The sequence below is a fragment of the Neophocaena asiaeorientalis genome, unplaced genomic scaffold, assembly GCF_003031525.2.
Source record: "Neophocaena asiaeorientalis asiaeorientalis breed wild unplaced genomic scaffold, Neophocaena_asiaeorientalis_V1.1 scaffold521, whole genome shotgun sequence".
NCBI classification, from domain to species: domain Eukaryota; kingdom Metazoa; phylum Chordata; class Mammalia; order Artiodactyla; family Phocoenidae; genus Neophocaena; species Neophocaena asiaeorientalis.
The window spans coordinates 6,628,095-6,653,884 of record NW_020174712.1 but is presented as its reverse complement, the minus strand read 5'-3'; the positions used below and the strand labels follow the sequence as shown (position 1 = coordinate 6,653,884).

At 38.0% G+C, this 25,790-nt stretch overlaps 1 protein-coding gene across 2 annotated transcripts; it reads left to right on the top strand.

Moving 5' to 3' along the window:
* SLC7A2 (solute carrier family 7 member 2) lies at positions 1-25,589 on the top strand. Of its 2 annotated transcripts, none has more exons than XM_024759956.1 (11): positions 1-378; positions 856-1,011; positions 4,211-4,376; positions 5,536-5,669; positions 6,920-7,142; positions 9,396-9,532; positions 17,983-18,085; positions 19,982-20,187; positions 21,205-21,371; positions 22,102-22,210; positions 24,341-25,589. In XM_024759956.1, the coding sequence occupies exons 1-11, from the start codon at positions 3-5 to the stop codon at positions 24,535-24,537; spliced, it is 1,974 nt and encodes a 657-aa protein (XP_024615724.1). In that variant the 5' UTR covers positions 1-2; the 3' UTR covers positions 24,538-25,589. The 2 variants fall into 2 exon arrangements, with proteins under 2 accessions (XP_024615724.1, XP_024615723.1); XM_024759955.1 differs by lacking the exon at positions 9,396-9,532 and adding an exon at positions 9,000-9,139 and having other exon boundaries at positions 3-378; positions 24,341-24,537.
* The last annotated feature ends 201 nt before the right edge of the window (positions 25,590-25,790 follow it).

Genomic DNA, 25,790 nt, shown 5'->3' with positions numbered 1-25,790 from the left:
GAATGATTCCCTGCAGAGCAGCGCTGTCTTTTGCGCGATGTCTGATCCGGAGAAAAATCGTCACTCTGGACAGTCTAGAAGATACCAAACTGTGCCGCTGCTTATCCACCATGGACCTCATTGCCCTGGGCGTTGGAAGCACTCTGGGTGCCGGAGTTTATGTCCTCGCTGGCGAGGTTGCCAAAGCGGATTCTGGCCCCAGCATCGTGGTCTCCTTCCTCATCGCTGCGCTGGCTTCCGTGATGGCAGGCCTATGCTATGCTGAATTTGGGGCCCGAGTTCCCAAGACTGGGTCTGCCTATTTGTACACTTACGTTACTGTCGGAGAACTGTGGGCCTTCATCACTGGCTGGAATCTCATTTTATCTTATGTGATAGGTATGTGCAAAAAAATCAACCAAATTGGGTAAAATGGTAGAAATGGCACTCCTGAGTCAGCGGCCTTAGGGTTCCGTGATAGGTCTGCATTAATTAGCGACTAGGTGATCAGAATGTATCTATTGATCCCTGCGTGTCTCATTTTTCTCATCTCTAAATACAGTGTCTCCTTCTAGTTGCAAAATTCAGTGATTCTGCTTCATCTCTGAATATGCCATCACTTAGTGGGTTTGAAAACCTTTCTTAAAAAACGATAGCTCTTTAATGCAAATAAAATTGCCTGATTCCACAGTTATGGACTTGAGCATTTCATTGCTGTTGTGTAATTATAAAGTTATCAAGATAATTTTATGTGTGATTAAATGTTCAATTCTGTCTGAACTAACCCATGATTATCCTAGAATAGAGTAGCAAAAGATGTTATGTTAATTTTCTCCCACTGACTTTGTATTCTCTGAATGTTCTGTGTTTTGGAAGGAACGTCAAGTGTTGCAAGGGCTTGGAGTGGCACCTTTGATGAACTTCTTAGCAAACAGATTGGTCAGTTTTTCAGGACATACTTCAAAATGAATTATACTGGCCTTGCAGAGTATCCTGACTTTTTTGCTGTGTGCCTTATATTACTTCTAGCAGGTAAGAAAACCAATTACACTTCTCCCTAAGATGAGCCGGGCTAGTTGTCCCAGGAAAATAGGTTACCACTGAATTTGGGACCTGAGTTCGAAGGTTAGGCAGCATACTTATACACATAAGTTACTATTGGACATCTGTGGGCCTTGTGACTAGCTAGAATCACATTTTATCTTCTGTCATAAGTATGTTTCAAAAATAAATCTAAATTACATGGAACGGTAGAAATGGTACTTCTGAGTCCGTGACACCTGGAATGCACTAAATAATCAGATATGGTACATACATTTTATAATACTAATTGGAGATTTGCAGGAATGGCAACAAAGCTTCAATAAGGAAGGATATAAAATTTTTGGCCTTATTTCATCTTGTTAGTTACAACTAAGGATATTTGCAAGCATACTGTTTCTAGAAGAAATTCTTTCTATTTATGCCTATATAATGTAGACATCTGGTTGAAAAAGGGAGCATATTCAAACCATCCGTCATTTTTTTTAATGCAGACATTATGGAGACAAACATACTTGATACTAGAATTTTCCTGTTTTCATCAGTTGTGTAGCATAATAGTTTAGAAAGGCATAGGAATTAGAGTGACCAGGTTTTCAGTTCTACTCTGCCACTTCCTGTCTTTGGAACATTGAGTGACTTAATCTTCCCATGACTCAGTTTGTTCATCCATAAAATGAGGACGTCAATGTTTATCTTGTGCAGGCTTTTTGCTTGATGCATAGTAAGCTCTTAGATGGCCGGCAGTTTTATTTTGTAGGCATAGCTCATCCCTGCTGTCCCCTAATATTTGTTTTAATTATTTGAGCGTTTTCAATTTTGATTGTCAAACTACCTGGCACTCCTGCTTAAATCCATCAAGGATTGCACTAAGAATAAAGTCCATGTTTGTTCCCATTTCCTGGTTGATAGACCCTTGCTTTCCTGTCCAACCTTATCACTAGCTACTTTCTCCCTATCTTTCTATAATTTTTCCTTATAAAATTACATAATTAAAAAAATAACTTTACCCTTTAAAATGTTAGCCATTAATTTAATGTTTTAGGTAGGGATATGGGTAGGGACATGAACAAAATTTATAGGTCCAAGTTATTTGGCATTTTCCTTCTAATGTCAAGAAAAATTGCATGAATTGTTTTCAACAGGTGATAGGTTTTATTTGTTTCGGTTTCTCAACCGCCTAGCTAACATTAAATTAGTTACATCACATTTTATTTAAGGATGGTTTCAGTGACCTTAAATATTCAGCTTTAATCTCTAAACGATGAGAAGCATGTAGTTATGACACAGTTTCAGTCATTAAATTCCATGGCAAGACTCAGGCCTTGGCCTGTATTTTATGTCCCATGTTCATCAACCATCATGTCTTTTCTTTCAGGACAGGCTAAGATTACATGACAACTTTGTTCTTAGAAACTTCAAAGACAAAAACCTCCTGTTGTAATCTTTATTCATATTGTAATGCCAAATGTCTTGTCAACTGAGGCAGTTGTTTTATTAAAGATACAAGGGAAATGTATGCAGCATTTAGATGAGAAGGCTAATTTACTGGTGGGAGTTGGGGATCTCAGAATGGAGAGTGCACTTGGGGTATTGGGAAACTTTTATAAAACTTGGTGGTGGCTTTGTTATTTTCCCAAATGTATAGTAGTACAGTGTATATTTCCAAGGTGTAGAGTTATATAGTGTTTCCTAATCTGACAGATAGTCACAGAGTCAGTAATTGTACTGACAGAGTCAATAATTGTACTGACCATAAAGTTTTCCTTTATATTAGTATAGTTGTATTCTTGTATAATTCTGGGAATTATACAGGTAGGAGAATGAAATTCAGCTTTTCTCATCTCTACTTGGATAATTTTGCTTATTTGATCATGGGTGGTACAGATACGGGGAAGAAGCAAGTATGTATGTGATATAAGCCTTTCGTCACAGTTATTTCCCCAACAGTAAAAAGTAAACTTTCTTTGATCCATAATTCATATCTTATACAAGATGTATTAAAGATATAGATATGATAGATATAATCATGAAAGTAGTGGAAGGAAACTAAAGTGAATGTTTTGGTGTTAATATTAGGGAAAATCTTTCTAGAGGTAGAAACTAAAGAGGAAAAATTTATATTCTAAAACTTTCTTACATGTTTAATCAACGCTAAGATCAAAAGTACATGATAAATTAGGGAAAACATGCTCTATACATATACAGTGAGAGAGCTTATAGCATTATTGTATAAATAAGTCTTATAAATCAATATGAATAAGAATAGCCTAATGGGAAAAAATGGACAATTTAAATTGGGCCAAACTTTCTGGAGACTGTTTTGATGGTGTGAACCAAAAGTCTTACATAAAGTGTATACCATTGATATGGTATTACCTTATAGAAAATTATTGTAAAGAAATAATTAGAAAGTGTAAAAAGATATTTATAAAAGGATGATTAGGTCAGTACTGTTTATGGTTGTAAGAAACTAACAGTGACCTGATGGTCTGTAAATATAGGAGTAAAATGTAGTGTCTCCATACAGTAGAAGAGTATGTGATTGTTAAAAATGAGGTTATATGTTTGTTGACATGTAAATGTGCGCCTGTGTGTCTTTGTGTGTGTGTGTGCAAAATTCTGGAAAGGAATTTACACTTGATCTTTATTTCCTTTCTTTTTTTTCCTTTTCTGTATCTTCAGGTTACTTGAATAGGAAATTGATTGCATTTACAATCAGAATATAAAAATAAAACTATTAAAATGAATAGACTTAACAAAATATTTTTTGTCATGACAATTGAATAATTATTTTGTTTAATGTATTCTGTAAATATGAGGCAGACAATATGATTGAGTTTTATTTTAAAAATTTTTCAGCCATTAACCTTGAAATGGCTTTTTAGAACAGCATTTCATTAAAATTAAGTTACTTTACCTACCCATTGATAATAAAAGCCAGTTACTAAATTTATTCATTTATCAGAGAGTTTGGGATCTCCTGGCTATGAGCACAGTCTGCATTCTGAAATCAAGTTAGTTTTATTCACAGTTAGGTGACTAAGAACCCTCAATAGAAAGGGGTAAATGTCAGTTAAATATATGAATGCTGATGAACTGATATCCTAAAGCTTGTAACTGTCTCAAAATGCTGTTGCCTTTTCCTAAAGGTTAGGTAAACACTAAAATATCCTTTCTTTTTCCATAGGTCTTTTATCTTTTGGAGTAAAAGAGTCTGCTTGGGTGAATAAAGTCTTCACAGCCATTAATATCCTGGTCCTTCTCTTTGTTATGGTCGCTGGGTTTGTGAAAGGAAACGTGGCAAACTGGAAGATTAGTGAAGAGTTTCTCAAAAATATATCTGCAAGTGCCAGGTTAAATATTCGGGTTTTTCCTCTCCTATTTTGAGGTTTTTTTAAAATATTTGCTTGCTTTTGTCTTATGTTACATTTTCCTCTAGAAAAACTGTTCTCAAACTTTTTGCTTCAGAGAACTTTCTGAAGGTCTGTTCTGTTTCAAGACTGTTCTTCCTGAATGCATAGGTGTGCTCACTACGGAGCAGCTGCTTAAAGCCATGCAGTTGCTGGTTCTTAATCTCAAGCCTGGCTCCAGTTTTAAGGAAGAGCAAGGACAGGTCCTAACCATTGGAAGGATGGTTTTTTCCCTCCAAAGACTTGTCACCTCAAAATAACAAAGAGCATTTTTGAGTCATGCATCCTTTATTTTTTCCTTTGGGGACACTCTTTGGTTCCATTGCATCCTTTCAACCTTGTAGTAATTTTCACTCCTGCTCGTTTTTTTGAGAATGTTATTGATTGCATAAGCAGAATTGTCTGTGTATTTAACTTTAAACCTGATAATCTCAAATATTAAATTAATTATATATGAAAGGTTTCATCCTAATATTTATTTAAGCATAATATTCCTATGTGTAAATAAGATCACAAAAATGTCTATTACATGAAGTGATGTACATGTACATGTTTTTCTTTACATATGTTGTTTGTAGCCATTCTGATGAGACAAAAATTTAGTATCCTCTGGTTTTATACAATTTTTCACATGTAATAGAATATTCAACTTCAGTATTATTAATCAAGATTAGAGAATTTTATTTCACCTTGTCAAAAGTCCTCTTAGTAAAATTTTCAGATGTACAGTCTGCCCCACTGTCCACGAGAAGAGAAAGTCTCTTGTCTTTATTTCAGATCATGGCCCATATATGGGGTCTCTGTTCTCAAAATCCTGCCTGGCTATGAGTTCCAGCCAGAGTGGATCTGAGTCTTCTGCTTATGCTAATGATCAGCCTCTAGTTGAGTGCTGGTGATCAGAGAGGGGTGCCATTATTGAGAACACCACCACATCCTCTAGGATAGGGTGAAAAAAATCAGAGTTTACCTTCAGTTTTGTACACATCAGCTTCCAAGGGCTGATGGACACAATAACCTTCCGAGGCTGTAGTTTGAGACAAATTGCTTGAAGAAGCAGTTTTCTAGGAAAATGACTTTCCAATGTGCTTCTTCTCTTCCTTAGGGAGCCACCTTCTGAAAATGGAACAAGTATCTATGGGGCTGGTGGCTTTATGCCTTATGGCTTTGCAGGAACTTTGGCTGGGGCTGCAACCTGCTTTTATGCCTTTGTGGGATTTGACTGCATTGCAACAACTGGTAAGAGCAAACTCTTAGCTCTATGTCGAAGGAAAAATTGTTCTTTGAACCACATGGGTACCCATAGGAGACAACAGAGGTTCAAGGGAAGAGAGTAGAATTTGGGATAATAAGGGCTGTTCCAGACCCAGAAGTAACACCTGCTGTATAAAAAGAAACGTAGTGAAACTCTCTGAGCTTTGGTTTCCATATTGTCAAAATCAGGAGAGCAATACCTACCTCTCAGATGTTATGAAGGGTACCTAAGATTATGAAAAATACTTTGCAAGTTGTCAACTACTTTATAAGTGTTGGTCATAATTACTACCCTTAACCTTTGGTCTGAAAGGGCTTTGGTCTGAAAGTGCTATCACAGTGAGTAACAACGATGATCATGCTCTTAAATTGTTTCTTCTTTAACAGGACGAAATACGTTGTGGTAATTCTTTTCTCTTTATCCTGTACAACAGAGTAATCATGCTACAATTAGTTAGTCTCTAAATGCTTCCTCTGGGTTCACATTATTGCATGGCCTTATAATTGACCATATTTAGGGTGTTTTAACTGCCAAATTGTATTAGAAAGATTGAAAAAGTGCTGTTTTTTATTAAAACTAAAATTTAATATAAATCAATGCACTGAGTAGAAGTTTGTCTTCATATATATGGAAGCCTTCATAATTAAGGGCCTGCAGAATGCCATGATGTGTAATCTCTGTGGAGGAATCATTTTCCAAATGGATTAAGACTTCTGTTCTATCCCTAAACATTTAATAGTGCTGGGATAACATTTTTTCTTTCTGGAAATGGGAAACTGACTTGCAGGATTTCTTGCTTTCTCTTCTTGCCTCTGGGCTTTGATCTTTTTTATTTTATTTTATTTTTATTTTTATTTTTTTGCGGTACATGGGCCTGTCACTATTGTGGCCTCTCCCGTTGCGGAGCACAGGCTCCGGACACGCAGGCTCAGCGGCCCTGGCTCACGGGCCCAGCCGCTCTGCAGCATGTGGGATCTTCCCGGACCAGGGCACGAACCCAGGTCCCCTGCATCGGCAGGCGGACTCTCAACCACTGCGCCACCAGGGAAACCCGGGCTTTGATCTTTATGTGACAGCACAGGACCCTCAAGAAGAGAAGAAGCGTCATGTAGCATAGATGGAGCAAGCTGAGAAAACAGAAGGGACAGAGCAGAGTAGAATTACTATGAAGAATTCATGTTTTACCTATTCATGTTTTATTAAATATGCAAATCTTTCGTTTATGTTTCCTTAGGTGAGGAAGTCCGGAATCCTCAGAAAGCTATTCCTATTGGAATTGTGACTTCTCTGCTCGTTTGCTTTATGGCCTATTTTGGGGTCTCAGCAGCTTTAACACTGATGATGCCATACTACCTCCTCGATGAGAAAAGCCCCCTTCCTGTAGCATTTGAGTACGTTGGATGGGGTCCAGCCAAATATGTCGTTGCAGCAGGCTCCCTCTGTGCTTTGTCAACAAGGTACATTGCATTGCCTTTGGGGCAGGGCTGTCTGGGCTACTGCAAAGGTAGTCAGTGCCTAAAGAATTGCTTTTGTATGTTTTAAAAATAATCCTAATAGGAGGAACACATTATACAACTGTATTCTCTGAATAGTTCGCCCAAATTGCCATATCAAAACCTTAAGTGATAAAAACGTTTCCCCCGTCAGTTAAAACTCAGTTTTTCAAGATAATGATGATCCAAGCTTCTGTGGATATATAATGGCATTAATACAAACTTATATATTTCATACATATTCATATATATATATGTACTTATACTAGTATGTTCCCCTGCTGGCTTTGGTGTTACTTGTAGTGCTACAGACAATTGAGACCTTATGTGCAGACTTGACATTTTCTGCTGTCTTTTAAAATAATATCATGTCTGTAATGAGTGGAAGCTATATGCTGTGGCATTGTTAAGTATAATGTGCTTTTTATTATGAAGCACTGAGACTTCTTCCTGTCAGCACTGATCAGAGTGAATTTGGTGTAGAAATGGAAATTACTGTTCTCAAGTTAATGGTGGAAATTTGTATAAATCTATGCGAAAAGAGTAGTTGAATCTCAAGTATTCAGATTTTCAGTAGTTGCTTATTTTATTTTATTTATTTTTTTTCAGTAGCTGCTTATTTTAATATTTTACGATTCGTTTCTCAAGTTTCCTGAGCTACTCATATTTTAATTTAACATGTGATCATAAGATATTTCATTTGAGTTTTATAGTATGCTATACTTAGGGCATTCTTACGAAGAGAAAAATTAATCTCTGCTTGATTACTAATTTTTTGAAGTGAAAATAATTTTCTAAAAGTCTGAAATTGGAAAAAGAATTTTTTTGGTATAATTCATCAGCCTAGCTTTTTTTCCCCTCAAACTCTCTTTTATTTTGTATTCAAGATAATATTAAGCAGCAATTAGAAATTACCCCTGTTGGTTTCTTAGCCATCTGCCAGTGTTGAGGTTTATTCTAAATAGTTTCAAACAGTTTCAGAAATCTGAACTGTGGTGATACCTTGCCACCATGGTCTTAGAAGAGAGATGGACAAAGATTTATTTGTGGCCAACTCAACCCAGCTTTATTAAAAAATAAAGAAGACGGATTTAAAAAATACATTTTACTTACTTTCTCTTTCAGTGGTTATTTTTTACAACTAATTCATGTATGGAATGATGCAGCCAGTAAACGCACAAGTAATTCAAAACATCTAAAGCAAAAAATCGTTTTCTTAAACTGCACTGTTACTAACGTTTAATTGCGGCTGTTTTTATGTACTAAATATACAGTGAGTTGATTTTTTGTGTGTCTTTTTCTGTCTTGATTGTCTTATGATGCTAAGAATTATTAATTTGATCAAAGATCACACTATATGAGGAAAAATAATGGTAAAATAAATATGAAAAATGTGTAGTTATTGAATAAATGAAGTGACTATACTATAAAATCAAATTACTTAATCTTTTCTGTAATTACATATCAATTTATAAATTTTATTTTCTAAGTTAAAAATGTCTTAATGATATAATTGGTTTTTTTTTGGTCTTAATTCCTTAGTTTTAATCTAGTAGTAATCATGGGCCTGCACAAATTATTTGCAGTATCGTTTTTAGTCTGATAATTGTGCTGGGCAAATATCTGTAAGAGAATAATAAGTAGCACAATGGTTAATTGGTATCTATTTTTAAATGCCCAATCATAATACCTTTTAAAAATAACAAGACTTCATAATCATAGCTGTGATGCTGAGTTTTATGCGATTACTTAATTTCAGTTCTGGGATGTAATCTTGCATGAATGTGTTTGCCATACTGCATGTGTTTGCTTTTTATTCAGTCTTCTTGGATCCATTTTCCCAATGCCTCGTGTAATCTATGCTATGGCGGAGGATGGGTTGCTTTTCAAATGTCTAGCTCAAATCAATTCCAAAACGAAGACACCAATAATTGCTACTTTATCATCGGGTGCGGTGGCAGGTGAGAGAGTTGACTTTTATTAAGTAAAGGGGGATCTTTTTTCATCGAGGATTCTGGAAAAAAAAGGGAAAATTAGGTCATTTTCTGTTTATATATATATAACGATTAATAACTTTTTTGTGAATATTTCCGATTTTGAATTTCTTTTTTTGCTATAGGTTCTGTACTTTAGTGTGTCCAGTCTTTACCAGTATATACTCATCTAGAATAATACTTGTAATAACTCACATGTGGATTATGAATTTTTCTGTTCTAGTCTTCTGGGTTCCATGTTTCCTTTGCCCCGAATTCTGTTTGCCATGGCCCGGGATGGTTTACTGTTTAGATTTCTTGCCAGAGTGAGTAAGAGGCAGTCACCAGTAGCTGCCACACTGACTGCAGGGGTCATCTCTGGTAAGCTTTACAAACATAGGATTCTTCAACATTGGACTTGAGCATTTTATGCGCATGCATGGACTTATAAAGAGGGTCTGCTTGCTGTGCATGTAAGTTAAGAACAAAATCACTGATAAATTAGGGTATAAACATTGGAATCACATCTGCAAATTGTGGTGGCGGTGCTCTACCGAAATTCATAACTGACCCTTTGGGATTTGGTCGTATTTCGTTATCTTAACCTTTGGGGCTTCTAACTAATGTGCAAAGGTTTGTAATGGTTCTTCACTATATATCAGCTATCAAATGCTTTTCAGATCGATGAATGACCACATAAAATTATTTATTGACATACGAAATGTTAATTAAAGAATGATTACTTAATACTTGAATTGTTAATTAAAAATAATGATTCAATATTTTCTTTTTCGTCCAGGATTTAAGTTGAATATTGCTAAACGACCATAGGATTTTTGAAAAGCTAAAGTTTACCCATTCTTATTTAAATATAAGAAATGTCAAAGATAATTTATACTTGGTCATTGTTATCACTGCCCTCAGTATGGTGGCTAACCCCACTTCCTGGGCCATCATGGTTCTCTAAGAGTTACTAATACCTATACGGTCATAAACCCCATTAGGAATCTATTTTCCCTTTCAACAGTTTTGATATTAAGTCATGTTAAAAAAAAAAAACACAACACAAATTCCATTTGCCTACCTTTTGGCATGTCATAATATCCACGTAAAATGCTTTTGGACGGATCCTTTTTTTTTTCTCACAGTTCTTTTTAAATTTTTTTAATACGTCTTTATTGGAGTATAATTACTTCACAATGCTGTGTTAGTTTCTGTTGTACAACAGAGTGAGTCAGCCATATGCATACATATATCCCCATATCCCCTCCCTCTTGAGCTTCCTTCGCACCCTCCCTATCCCACCCCTCTAGGTACTCGCAAAGCACTGAGCTGATCTCTCTGTGCTATGCCACTGCTTCCCACTAGCTATCTATTTTACATTTGGTAGTGTATATATGTCGATGCTTCTCTCACTTCACCCCAGTTTCCCCCGCTCCCCGTGTCCTCAAGTCCATTCTCTATGTCTGTGTCTTTATTCCTGCCCTGCCACTAGGTTCATCAGCACCATTTGTTTTTAGATTCCATATACGTGCGTTAGCATACGGTATATGTTTTTCTCTTTCTGACTTACTTCACTCTGTATGACAGACTCTAGATCCATCCACCTCACTACAAATAACTCAATTTCGTTTATTTTTATAGCTGAGTAATATTCCATTGTATATATGTGCCACATCTTCTTTATCCATTCATCTGTCGATGGACACTTAGGTTGCTTCCATGTCCTGGCTATTGTAAATAGAGCTGCAATGAACATTGTGATACATGACTCTTTTTGAATTATGGTTTTCTCAGGGTATATGCCCAGTAGTGGGATTGCTGGGTCATATGGTAGTTCTATTTTTATTTTTTTAAGGAACCTCCATACTGTTCTCCATAGTGATTTTACCAATTTACATTCCCACCAACAGTGCAGGAGGGTTCCCTTTTCACCACATCCTTTCCAGCATTTATTGTTTCTAGATTTTTTGATAATGGCCATTCTGACTGGTGTGAGGTGATACCTCATTGTAGTTTTGATATTTCTCTAATAATTAGCAATGTTGAGCATCTTTTCACATTCCTCTTGGCTATCTGTATGTCTTCTTTGATGAAATGTCTATTTAGGTCTTCTTCCCATTTTTTGATTGGGTTGTTTTTTTTTTGATATTGAACTCCATGAACTGTTTGTATATTTTGGAGATTAATCCTTTTTCTGTTGTTTCATTTGCAAATATTTTCTCCCATTCTGAGGGTTGTCCTTTTGTCTTGTTTATCGTTTCCTTTGCTGTGCAAAAGCTTTTAAGTTTCATTAGGTCCCATTTGTTTATTTTTGTTTTTATTTCCATTATTCTAGGAGGTGGGTCAAAAAAGATCTTGCTGTGGTTTATGTCAAAGAGTGTTTTTCCTATGTTTTCCTCTAAGAGTTTTATAGTGTCTGGTCTTACATTTAAGTCTTTAATCCATTTTGAGTTTATTTTTGTGTATGGTGTTAGGGAGCATCCTAATTTCAGTCTTTTACATGTGGCTGTCCAGTTTTCCAAGCATCACTTATTGAAGAGGCTGCCTTCCCTCCATTGTATGGTCTTGTGTCCTTTGTTGTAAATTAGGTGACCATATTTGCATGTGTTTACCTCTGGCCTTTCTATCCTGATCTATATTTCTGTTTTTGTGCCTGTACCATATTGTCTTGATTACTGTAGCTTTGTAGTATAGTTTTAGGTCAGGGAGCCTGATTCCTCCAGCTCAGTTTTCTTTCCCAAGATTTCTTTAGCTATTTGGGGTCTTTTGTGTTTCCGTACAAATTGTAAAATTTTTTGTTCTAATTCTGTGAAGAATGCCATTGGTAGTTTGATAGGGATTGCATTGAATCTGTAGGTTGCTTTGGGTAGTATAGTCATTTTCACAAGATTGATTCTTCCAATCCAAGAACATGTTATATCTCTCCATCTATTTGTATCATCTTTAATTTCTTTCATCAGTGTCTTATAGTTTTCTGCGTACATGTCTTTTGTCTCCCTAGGTAGGTTTATTCCTAGGTATTTTATTCTTTTTGTTGCAATGGTAAATGGGAGTGTTTCCTTAATTTCTCTTTCAGATTTTTCACCATTAGTGTATAGGAATGCAAGAGATTTCTGTGCATTAATTTTGTATCCTGCAACTTTACGAAATTCATTGATTAGCTCTAGTAGTTTTCTGGTGGCATCTTTAGGATTCTCTATGTATAGTATCATGTCACCTGCAAACAGTGACAGTTTTGCTTCTTCTTTTCCAATTTGTATTCCTTTTATTTCTTTTTCTTCTCTGATTGCTGTGGCTAGGACTTCCAAAACTGTGTTGACTAAGAGTGGCAAGAATGGACATCCTTGTCTTGTTCCTGATCTTAGTGGAAATGTTTTCAGTTTTTCACCATTGAGTGTGATGTTTGCTGTGTGTTTGTCGTATATGGGCTTTATTATGTTGAGGTAGGTTCCCTCTATGCCCATTTTCTGGAGAGTTTTTATCATAAATGGGTGTTGAATTTTGTCAAAAGCTTTTTCTGCACCTATTGAAATGATCATATGGGTTTTGTTCCTTAATTTGTTAATGTGGTCTATCCCATTGATTGATTTGTGTTTATTGAAGAATCCTTGCATTTCTGGGATAAATCCCACTTGATCATGGTGTATGATCCTTTTAATATGTTGTTGGATTCTGTTTGCTACTATTTTGTTCCAGATTTTTGCATCTATGTACATCAGTGATATTGCTCTATAATTTTCTTTTTTTGTGATATCTTTTTCTGGTTTTGGTATCAGGGTTATGGTGGCTTCATAGAAAGAATTTAGGAGTGTTCCTCCCTCTGCAATTTTTTGGAAGAGTTTGAGAAGGATCGGTGTTAGCTCTTCTCTAAATGTTTGATAGAATTCACCCGTGAAGCCATCTGGTCCTGGACTTTTTTTTGTTGGAAGATTTTTAATTACACTTTCAATTTCATTACTTGTGATAGGTCTGTTTGTAGTTTCTAATTCTTCCTGGTTCAGTCTTACCGGTTCAGTACCTTTCCAAGAATTTGTCCATTTCTTCGTGGTTGCCCGTTTTATTGGCATATAGTTGTTTGTAGTAGTCTCTTATAGTCCTTTGTATTTCTGCGGTGTCAGTTGTGATTTCTCCTTTTTCATTTCTAATTTTATTGAATTGTGTCTTCTCCCTTTTTTTCTTGATAGCTCTACTAAGGGTTTATCAATTTTGTTTATCTTCTCAAAGAACCAACTTTCAGGTTTATTGATCTTTGTTATTGTTTCCTCCATTTCTAGTCCATTTATTTCTGCTGTGATCTTTATGATTTCTTTCCTTCTACTGACTTTGCGTTTTCTTTGTTCTTCTTTCTCTAGTCGCTTTAGGTGTAGGGTTAGATTGTTTATTTGAGATTTTTCTTGTTTCTTGAGGTGAGATTGAACTGCTATAAACTTCCTCTCAGAACTGCTTTTGCTGTGTCCCATAGGTTTTGAGTCATCGTGTTTTTGTTGTCATTTGTTTCTATGTATTTCTTTACTTCTTTGATTTCTTCAGTGATCTCTTGGTTATTTAGTAGTGCACTGTTTAGCCTCCATGTATTTTACAGTTTTTTTCCTGTAATTGATTTCCAATCTCATAGTATTGTGGTCAGAAAAGATGCTTGATATGATTTCAGTTTTCTTAAATTTTCCAAGGCTTGATTTGTTACCCAAGATATGATCTATCCTGGAGAATATTCCATGTACACTTGAGAAGAAAATGTATTCTTCCACTTTTGGGTGGAATGTTCTATGAATATCAATTCAATCTATCTGCTCTGTTGTGTCATTTAAAGCTTGTGTTTCCTTAGTTATTTTCTGTTTGGATGATCTGTCCATTGGTGTAAGTGGGAGGTGTTAAAGTCTCCTACTATTATTGTGTTACTGTCGATTTCCTCTTTCATGGTTGATAGCATTTGCCTTATGTATTGTCCTTGCCTTATCCTATGTTGGGTGCATAAACATTTATAATTGTTATATCTTCTTCTTGGATTGATCCCTTGATCATTATGCAGTGTCCTTCCTTATCTCTTATAACAGTCTTTATTTTAAAGTCTATTTTATTTGCTATGAGTATTGCTACTCCAGCTTTCATTTGATTTCCATTTGCATGGAATATCTTTTTCCATCCCTTCACTTTCAGTCTATGTGTGTCCCTAGGTCTGAAATGGGTCTCTTGTAGACAGCATATATATGGGTCTTGTTTTTGTATCCATTCAGCCAGTCTGTGTCTTTTGGTTAGGGCATTTAATCCATTTACATTCAAGGTTATTATCGATATGTATGTTCCTATTACCATTTTCTTAATTGTTTTGGGTTTGTTTTTGTGGGTCTTTTTCTTCTCTTGTCTTTCCCGCCTAGAGAAGTTTCTTTAGCATTTGTTGTAAAGCTGGTTTGGTGGTGCTGAATTCTCTTAGCTTTTGCTTGTCTGAAAAGCTTTTGATTTCTCCATTCAATCTGAATGATTGCTGGGTAGAGTAACCTTGGTTGTAGATTTTTCTGTTTCATCACTTTAAGTATATCTTGCCACTCCCTTCTGGCCTGCAGAGTTTCTGCTGAAAAATCAGCTGATAACCTTATGGGGATTCCTTTGTATGTTATTTTTTGCTTTTCCCTTGCTGCTTTTAATATTTTCTCTTTGAATTTAATTTTTGTCAGTTTGATTAATATGTGTCTTTGTGTGTTTCTCCTAGGGCTTATCCTGTATGGGACTCTCTGTGCTTCCTGGACTTGGGTGACTATTTCCTTTCCTACACTAGGGAAGTTTTCCACTATAATCTCTTCAGATACTTTCTCAGACCCTTTTTTTTTTCCTCTTCCTCTGGGACCCCTGTAATTTGAACATTCATGCATTTAGTGTTGTCCCAGAAGTCTCTGAGATTGTCTTCAATTCTTTTCATTCTTTTTTCTTTATTCTGCTCTTCAGCAGTTATTTCTACCATTCTGTCTTCAAGCTCACTTATTCATTCTTCTGCCTCAGTTATTCTGTTATTGATTCCTTTTGGGTAGAGCTGGGTCTTGGTGCTGAGATGAGGACCTCCGGGAGACCTCACTCTTATTCCCTGGGGTCTGAGGTTCTCTGTTAGTTCAGTGGTTCGAACTGGGAGCTCCCACCACAGGAGCTTCAGCCCAATTCCCGCTCATGAACCAAGATCCCACAAGCTGCATGGGGTGGCAATAAAAAAAAAAGGAGAACAATAACAAAGAGTAAAAAATAAAATTAGACTAGGAAACTAACAGATATGTCAGAAAGAATATAAAAATAAAAATATAGGTGAACAACTTTTGGAAGGTAAAACAGAACCACAATAGTAAAAAAGAGGAGAAAAAAAAAAAAGGTGGAAAAGGCCTTGGCTGTGGGGGCGGGACTTAGGCAGGCGCCGGGTTTTGGCAGTGGGTGGGACCTATGCTTAGGACCCACAGAGCTGGAAAAGGCCCTTGCGGGTGGTGGGGCTTAGGCTCAACAGAAGGGGTCCTGGCTGTGCCTCTGGTCTCAGAGGGTAGGGACCCGGCCTGAGAGAACAGCAGGCTTCTTGGTCCGAGTCGGAGGGGCAAGCACCCTCCCCTCCTCTCCTGCTCCTCCGGTCCTGGAGGGCCCCTCCCGCCTGCCTCTCCTGTTCTCCCCCAACCTCCCTCCTAGCCCCCAGGAGCAACACGGCCTGGAGGGGCCCTCTGAGGGTGTAGGACCTGCCTGAGAGCCGGGCCAATTGGGCAGGGGAAATGCTCAGCGCATTCCCCTTTGATCCGAGTCCCGAGTGTCCCTCCAGGCATGGGAACCCCTCCCCCTTCCAGCCACCCCTCCAGGGCACTGGTCCTGTCCGGCCTCCACTTCTCTTCCCCTCTCAGTCCCCCTACGTCCTACCGGTTCATGTGGGGGTTCCACCCATCTCCTTGGGCGTCAAGGTCTCCCACCAGCATCCAGCAGGCACCCTAGTTGTCCAGATTCTTATTCCATGTGGAAATTTTCAAAGAGATTTTACAGATCAAGAGAATGGCCTTAAAGCCCCTGTTTTAAGGAAGAGAGGAAGAGAAAGACTTTAGCCAGCTTTATAGATAAAACAATAAACACTCTTGGTAGTAGAAATTCAAACCAAAAAATGATAATTTTGTTGAGGCTCTGAATTTGGGGGAAATTAGATTAGAGAACACTAATGCTTAATTATGTATGAAATGGGATTCTTTCAGAGTCAGAAAGTATTTGCCTAAACAACTGCACTTTATAATGTTTTGTAATAAATTTGGCACTTTATTAGATGTATGTTGGGAGGTCAAATCACTTATTTTCTCAGTGCTTAGATTTCTGCCCCCATAAAATGAAGGTTGCACTAGATGATTTAAGGCCCACTTTATGATTAAACAGTGCATTATGATATTAAAGATAGTTCATAAATCTTGACAAAGAAAAACATATTTTATTTACTCCATAAAAGCTTTTTTTTCCCAGTAAAATCTTGCCCATTAATTCTCTACTATGTATTCATAATTTTTTAAAATGTACTCTTCTTCCTTCAGGAAGAATTTAATTTGCCAGCATAATAAGATATTGAAATTAATAATTAAAAGAAGATAATTATAACATTTTTAATGCTCTAAAATATTATGTTTTGTTATTCTGTAGTCCCACATCTTGCTTTGCTTGTTTTTAACTTAAATCAAAGAGCTTGTATGGATAATTAATCATTTTCTTCTGTTTTGGCTACCTTGTTTTGGTTATCTGTGGTTCTTACAAAACATATTAAAATTTTAATCTGATGTATAACTATATTAGCAATGGAGATTTTTCAGAGTAAGGCATGGGGTGTATTTAAAGAAACAATGTGCTATTATAGAAGGGGCACGGGCATGTTGGTTTAGCTGGAACCCCGCTTCTACCTACTAGTTGTAACCTTGTTAAGTTAGCCTGTCTATAAAAAAGAGTATAATAATCCTGTTAAGTTAAACCATGTGAAATTGCTGGGGTTTTGTTTAAAAACAGTCAAATACTGCGCTATAAAGCTGAATCTAAATAATTTCCCCTGTCTCATAGGATTATTGAATTGAAGATAAATGGAGATCATAGAGATAGAAAGCTTGCTGAGGTGTCTGGAACACCCCATGAGTGGAATGTGGTGTTTTCTACTTATTATGATAGGGACAACTATTTGGTAAATTCAAGTTAATATCATCACTATTTTGATGTTTCAATGGAGAAAAAACGTTGCTAAGTGCAAGTTGACTATTCAATATGTATAAATTATACTTTGCCTCTTAACATTATTGGGGCCTGGGGACGGGTCACAGATCACTCAAATTTAGTCAGATTGTGTGGTTTTAATCAGAGTAGAATTTAGCCACTATCAGAAACATAATTTAATTGGACATTATTTTATTCTGTAGAAGATATAACTCAGAATGCAGATGGGAATTAAGATGATGATATAACATCTATAATGAAAGCTCTTCTGTTCAAATTCTTTTATGTTTTTTTTAAATGGAGCCAGCCAATATTTCCTAGCAGTGTTTTTCTTCTGAAACATCAAAGGAGAGTATTCTGTCATATAATATTTTCACTCTTTGTCAGGCCAATATTTTTTAAGTAATCAAAGTAGATGTGTTTTGTTAGATAGACAGCCGAGGGTTTTTGAAGTTCTGTTAGCAGTTTGTATGACCTAAAGAACATCTCATTAACTGTGAGAAATACACTTTCTACACTTTGACTTACCATTGGCACTAAAACAAAAAAGTGCCCATCACTTATCCCTGACTTGAAAGTTATCAACTGTGTGGAATTTTCTCACAGGCTGTTTTCTTCCCTGTTCTTTCTTTTCCCAATAGCTGTGATGGCATTTCTTTTTGACCTGAAGGCCCTCGTGGACATGATGTCCATCGGCACCCTTCTGGCCTACTCTCTGGTCGCAGCCTGTGTTCTCATCCTCAGGTGAGTTGTCCTCATTGCCGGATGGTTCTGAAGAGTGTGTGTCATGTGGGGCCTGGGGAAAATTAGGGCTCACTGACCTTGCTTTCAAGGAGCTAGCTGTCTCACAGAGGTGAGAGGCCGCAGACATACAAACGTGAGTACAAAGCATAATTAGCATACTTGGTCTGTAAGCAAAGAATCAACTAAAATTGAGAATTACCAAAGGTAGGCCTAATCTGTGGGAACAGCAAGTTCTCATAATGTATAAAAACACTTAAGAATACTATATTTTTAATCCCAGTGGTCCAGCTGCTAAGCTTTTATGCTAAAGATTTAATCAAAGAGGCACACACAGATATATGCAATAGTGAAAAATTTGAACTAAACTGAATATCAATAGTAGAATAGTTAATAAAATAGATAATCAACAAGGTCCTACTGTGTAGAACAGGGAACTATATTCAATATCCTAAAATAACCATAATGGAAAAGAATATGATAAAGAGAATATATATATATACACACACACACACAGATACTTTGCTGTATACCAGAAACTAACACAACATTGTAAATCAACTACACTTCAATAAAAAAAAAGAATAGTTAAATAAAGAAGGGTACCTTTATCATTTGACTCTTCTAACAGCAAATAAAATATTTAATTATATGGAGAAATATATCAGTTTCTGGATGCAAAGCTATATGTAGCATCTGAATTTATTTAAATAGTAACATACATTTGCACGAAGAAATGATTTTTGCGTATATATACACATATTTGCATTTATACCTGGCTGAAAGTGTACCAAAATGCTAGCAGTGATTCATACTGAGTAGTGGTGTAATGGGTGGCTTCAGTTTTCTTCTGCGTACCCCCCTTTTTGTGTATTTTTTTCTCAGTGAGCATATTTCTTCTTTGGATGGGGGACAAATGTTACTTTTAAGTTTAACCAAAGGCTGCTCAGAGGGAAAAGACCACACTGGGGAGACTGGGCAGATACTAGGAATTGAAGCAGGCTGATATCTTGATGCCAGCTAAAGGTGAAGGGGATCAGTGATAGAGGAGAATGGGTGGGAGGTGGCTGTATGAGATGAGGGAGATGAGGCCGGAGAGACAGGTTGCAATGAGGCCTTTGAAGGCCAAAGCGAAGGCTGTATGTTACTCTGTAGCTGATATTTAACCTGAGTTTCTGTGCTGTTTTTGTGAAGTGCGTCTCCTTTGGACATAGATATTTCCAGAATAATCATCCTGTTGTCACACTTGCCTCACTTTAAAATGTAACTCTTAAGGAGATATCATCTCACACCAGTCAGAATGGCCATCATCAAAAAATCTAGAAACAATAAATGCTGGAAAGGATGTGGAGAAAAGGGAACACTCCTGCACTGCTGGTGGGAATGTGAATTGGTACAGCCACTATGGAGAACAGTATGGAGGTTCCTTAAAAAACTACAAATAGAACTACCATATGACCCAGCAATCCCACTACTGGGCATATACCCTGAGAAAACCATAATTCAAAATCACAAGAGGGAAGAGATATGGGAACATATGTATATGTATAACTGATTCACTTTGTTATAAAGCAGAAACTGACACACAATTGTAAAGCAATTATACCCCAATAAAGATGTTTAAAAAAATAAAATAAAATAAAATGTAACTCTCGTCGGCATCTAATGTACATAACTTTCTAATCAAGTGGCTATCAGAGGAAATTCAGAGTTGCTGCAGATATTCTACTGAGCAGGTGTGTGGCTTGCTTCAGTACATTCTGGGGCTGCAGCCACAAGACGTGTGGATTTACTGCACCAGCTGTGAATGGAAATGTCTCTCTTAGAGTTTCAGATGCTCGTTTCATTTGGACCAAGTGTCCGTTGAGAATAAAGACACATGCCTTTATTTGGGAATAGGTACCAGCCTGGCTTATCTTACGAGCAACCCAAATATTGTCCTGAGAAAGAAGCTCTGGGATCGTGTGCCAACACTGCCTCCAAAAGCGCGTCCCAGGTCACTGCGCTGCCAGGACAGGGCTTCAGCCTGCGAACCCTCGTCAGCCCCTCGCTTCTGCCCACAAAACAGTCGGCTTCTCTCGTGAGCTTTCTGGTAGGATTCCTCGGTAAGTCCGCTTCAACTGTGTACATTATAAAGACCCAGCAGGTATATGTAGGTACAGCAGGTATGATGTGAAAGAGGATGAAAGGATATGTTAGCATTACCCTCAGTCCTGAGATTTGAACCTAACTGGTCACTTGTCATTGAGCTCATCTCTGTATTAGCAGGATAAATTGATTATATCTTGGTAATTGAAGAAGAAAGGAAGAAATTCCCTAAGGTGAGAGTGGCAGAAGTACAAAATTGGTCCATTTTGTCAGCTGTGAGGATGCTTCCTGTGTGAAGCAAAGTACACCTGGCAATAGCTGAACGGAGACCCAAGGAGACTGCGAGGCAGTATAGCAGATCCTGTTGGCTCACCCACAGTTATGTAATCTTGCATATTTTCAGAAACACTTATTGAGCATCTTTAGTGTGGCTGGAACTCTGCTGGGTACTTGGGATATCAAGAGGGATGGTCCTTGCTCTCACTGGGTTTTGCAGAACAGGACTGTTGGCGGCAAGCTAAGAGCAGTACAGGTTTCTCTGAGAGCACATAGGAGGGACCCCTAATGCAGACTTGATGGTCAGAGGAGGGTGGGTGGGCGGTGATGTCGCTCTCTGAAATAGGGAAAAAAGATGCAGATCATATATTATTTGTTTACATAAACAGCGTTTACAACAGCTGAACATGAACAGACCTGCTTTTCCCATTTGCAAAAAGGGAAGTAGCCACCCCGGACAACATCCCATCAATCCACGTGGTCTCATCTGAGACTGTAGCCCATGAGCCGAAAGGCAAGATGGTAGTGCCCAGAGGGGAGGCTGGCTTCTAAGGGGAGACAGTCATGAGTAAGCGAGCTGTGTTTCTTAAATCAGGGAAATTAGCCATTTCTTCCCAGAATAAAAATGAAGAATTTTAGTATTTGGCAGAGCAGATCTAGAAAGAACTTGATGTCTTATCAAAATAGACTCTTTGAACATAGGAGTCTGAGTGAAGGGCGTGTGCCGATTTTGTTTCCCGAACGTGTCACCTCTGCAGCATTTCTCATTTTGGGCCTGAGTATTTTGACCACGCGTGGAGTCCACACGATTGCCAGGCTGGAAGCGTGGAGCCTCGCTCTTCTTGTCCTGTTGCTTGTTCTCTGCATTGCCATTGTGCTCATCATTTGGAGGCAGCCTCAGAATCAGCAAAAAGTAGCCTTTATGGTACGTGTCATGAGGATTGGAAATCCTAAATATTATCCACATTTTCTCTTGTACATTAGTTTTTGTGAATTGTTTCTTTAAAAAAAAAAAGCACTTCTGATGACGTTAACCAATGAACAAGAGTGTCACAATTCTTTGAGATGCTCCTTTTTGTCTAAAGTATTCTTTTCAAAAACGTGAATGTGCCCCCATCACATTATTCTATATAATAGTAAGCAAATTTCTTGTCCGATATTCTGAAGTATCAGAAGAATAACTAGAATATTTTATTTTGGAAATTCAGTACCCTCCCAGGAAGATTATTTCCACCAAAAGCCCTTCCACTGCAAGTGAAATTTTCTTGTCCCATTTGAACTAAGAGTAGGATCCCCCTGAGATACCATGAGTAGCCAGTTCCAGAGGGATGCCCTGTTGATATCTGAACTAAACCGGTAAACCCTAAAGTAAACTAAACCCTGAAACCAATTGCATCTTGGTGATGATGCAGGTGTTAGCGGGCTGGATAAATCCCCTGTTGCTTTGGGCTGCAGTAAACAATGTGAAATATGGTGCTCCTTTTAGTATTTTCAAGATGAGTGGTCTTTATTCAGGTTGTCCTTTCTGTGAGAATATAAACTTACTGACACAGTGTGAAAGTATGTATGTCAAATTAGTTGCCACCATGTCGAAATAATTTGGGGAATGTGCTTTCAAAATTTGAGTATATTTAAGAAGATATTTCCCCCCTTAGGTTCCATTCTTACCATTTTTGCCAGCCTTCAGCATCCTGGTGAACATTTACTTGATGGTCCAGTTGAGTGCAGACACCTGGATCAGATTTAGCATTTGGATGGCGCTTGGTAGGTGTTTTAATGTTTTTGCTTTCTGAACGTGGGCTCTCTTTTTCTGATGTCATGCACTGTGATTAGAGAAATGCATCCACTCCCCCTTCCTAGAAATAAAGACCTTTTCTTTCAGTTTCTTCCTTTCCCAATTTTTAAACATCTGAGTACTTACTTTTCCAGATACTTTTGTAAAATTCAGTTCTCCCAGTAGCCCTGTAAAACTCTATAGGTCCTATTTTTTCTAACTTCTTGAGTGAGAAAAATGAAGCCCCTAAAAGTCAAGGAATCTAAATTGCAAATGGCAGCCCTAGAGTCTGATTCCAAAGCCAGTTCCTTCCAGAGTGCCAGTGGATTTCTGGCAACATTTTGAATGTGCTTATATCAAGAAATTTCTTTTCTGATATCAGAATGCCTTGGGGTGGAATTTGGCATTGCGTAACATGAGTGAGCTTACTTATATCTATTCTGCACTGTTCTCCATCATGACTTCTTCAGTTTCCTATGTGAAAATTGACATAGAAATGAAGAGTTTAACTTTGTTGTAACTAAAGCACTGAGCACCAACTGTCTTTAAAAATATGAATTGAAGTGGCTGAAAGGTGAAGCAGTGAGAAATGAGAGCTAAGTCTGCACTGGTTTTGATGGCCTGAGGAGTTTGAGAGTTGATGCTTTTTGACAGTCCTCCCATTCGCTTAATAAGAATGAATCTCTTATTATGAACGAATGAATCTCTTTTGTGGCTGTAAATTAACTTAATTTCAGTCTCAAGCCACCAACCCACTTGAGTTGATAGGCGATTTAACCTAGTCACTTTTGCCCATCCCCCCCCATACCCACACTAGAGTTTTGCCCATATTTGGGGGATCTGACACTGTGTCAAGGAATTGGGTGCATCAAAGGTTATCCCTCCACGCAGGTTACTCTGGAGTATTCTCTCTGTCACTGTGGCCACTTCTGATAGGTGGCTCTGTTGCCTCAGGGCCAGGATCCTGACGATAATCACTTGGCAGTCGGCTCTGCCCTCCATAATGTACCACAAAGCCATTCCTTTGTGATCTCGCCACCTCCCCAGGTGCTGCCAGGAAGCTGAGCCCAAACCCCCGGGGAACAGGACCATAGAACTCTCTCCCCTACTCTGAGCCCAGAAGAATCTCTTTGTAATCTGGTGGAGAGCTTCTCTACCCTTCCTGCCTTTCCAAAAGCCACTGCTTCTTTCCTCAAGTTGTAGCTCACTGAGGTTTAGTCATGTACTTGACCTTGGTGAAGAGCATGAACTACAGAGCCAGACTCTCCACGTTTCGATCCACCCCTGCCATGTATTAGCTGTGTCACCTAGGCCATGTTATACCCCTGCTTCTGTGCCTCACTTTCTTTGTAAAATGGTGATAACAGTACCTTTATTTGAGGACAAGGAGGGTTGGATCTTCAAACCTCGAATGACATGAGAGGAAATAGAATCACTCCTAATAACTGGACTTACCAAATACTCATTGGTAGCCTGCTTCCCGTGATTTTACATGGGAAAATTATAATGCATTTCACATCAACCCAAAACGCTCAACCAATTTTTTAAAATATAGCTACAATACGGCAAAATGCCTACATATCTTGCGAGAATACTTAAAACATTCCTCTCTGATCCCCAGTCAGCATGGCTGTTAATAAACAGTTGGCTTAGTACACAGTTTTTCATCCTCTCCTGGTGACAGTAACGTGTGTAAGGCACACACATGTCCCCTGTTCACACAGGGCCTGCTTTCCAAAATATCTGACTGTGTCTTTGTTAACCCGCCACTCGTTCTGGGGGATGTATATGAGATTTTCCCCCACAGATCCTTTTGTTTAAAGTGGAGTGTTGAGTGTTGAGAAAGTAAAAAAAAAAAATTTCTCTACATAAACATCTGAAAAATATTTATTGAAAAAAAACACGCATATAAAGATTGCAGGTTAAAAAGGAAGAAGCACATTCTACTGGGAAGATGTTTATCAAGGACCTTTTATGGGATATCCTGTACTTGCATTCCGTCCTTCTAAAACAGCACAGAAAGAGAAGGCAAAAGGCACTATTAAGTTCTGCATTAAATTTTCCATATACAAACAGCCATTTTCTGACACACCTAAGACACTGATTTTTTTCTCTAAAAGGTTTCCTGATTTACTTCGCTTATGGCATTAGACACAGCCTGGAGGGTAATTCGAGGGATGACGATGATGATGAAGATATTTATTCAGACAACATTAATGCAGCGACAGAAGAAAAATCTGCCATTCAAGCAAATGACCATCACCAAAGAAACCTGAGTTTACCTTTCATATTCCATGAAAAGACAAGTGAATGCTAGTACCTGCACGAGCAGAGCTGGTCCACAGTCTTCACGTACATATCCTACATGGAGTGAACCATGACGGATGTCATCGTCATGCTAGGTTGTCATCGGTTTGCTGCAGACACAGTTCACCCTAATTTATACTTACTCGCCTGGACAGCACCTCCTCAGATGGTGAATTATACATCCAGGGAAAATACCCTGAGCTCGCTCCTCAGTGATGAATGTCCCCCAAATGGTGGGATTGTGGGAGTGTGTGTGTACGTTTGTATATGCTGGGGAATATCGGTGTTAAAAGTTGTTGGTGTTTTGCTATTATTGTATTGCATTTTTCCAGTGTTGTCATTAATCGGTAGCATATATTGCACATACTGAAATGGAGATAATCACGGAATAGAAAAATATTCTGTATGTGCTGGGTGTGGTTGGGGAAATAGCTGTTGCTTTTCCTTATTAGGCTTTATTAATGTCAAGTTAGAACATACTAAAAATGCATTTACCCATCACAGTGTCTGTCATTGGTCTGGAGTAAGAGGAGGGGATAGGAAATGAGCCTTTTCTACAACTTATAAGTGCCAGCAGTGGCTTTAGTACAGATTTTTCTTCCGTGAGGTGTGACAGTTTGCTAAAACCTTCGCCAATAGGAGTGTTCGTGTCTGCCGGGCTGCGCAGGGCAGGTGTAGCCCTCTGTGTCATCAGATGTCAGGCACCCCTTTGAACTGCTGTCTTCTTTGAGAACAGTGGTCCTTAAATGTGAGGCCTTCACCTTCTGTGAATGATATATTCCCCCCTGCCCTGTCCCAGTCCAGTCAGAGGCTTGGGAGAGGTAGTGTGATCTACTTGGGACCCTTTGTGCTAGAGAGTGAGCGCGGTCCCCATGGGTAGGAAGCTCATGTAAGTGGCAAAGATGAGGATATGTTTGAAGATCAGAGTAGACATGTGCTTGGACAAGTAGACCCCAAGCACCCCTGTTTTAAAAGTCAGTTAAAATAAGCCAGTAGAATCTCCCAGATCACACAACTGATGGAATGATTCATACTTTTTTCCATTACTTAATAAACAATCACAGTTCAACTTTTTTTTCTAACTCAGTAGCAAATTCTCTTTCTACTATATGCAAAAAAGAAGGAAAAAATGAAGGGATACAAGGAAAGAAAATTCCCCTGTTCTGATTTTAAAGTGCCTATTCAGTTATTAAAGGGCATTTGACCCAATTTTAGGGGTTCAGATCTAATTTGCCTCTGATGTTTCTTTTGGAAACAGGGATG

Bases quoted from the DNA above. Each gene is read 5' to 3' on its own strand.
- SLC7A2 (XM_024759955.1), top strand. From the start codon at position 3: ATGATTCCCTGCAGAGCAGCGCTGTCTTTTGCGCGATGTCTGATCCGG. The intron at 21,372-22,101 runs GTACGTGTCATG...TTCCCCCCTTAG, and splicing joins AGCAAAAAGTAGCCTTTATG to GTTCCATTCTTACCATTTTT. The intron at 22,211-24,340 runs GTAGGTGTTTTA...TTTCTCTAAAAG, and splicing joins TAGCATTTGGATGGCGCTTG to GTTTCCTGATTTACTTCGCT.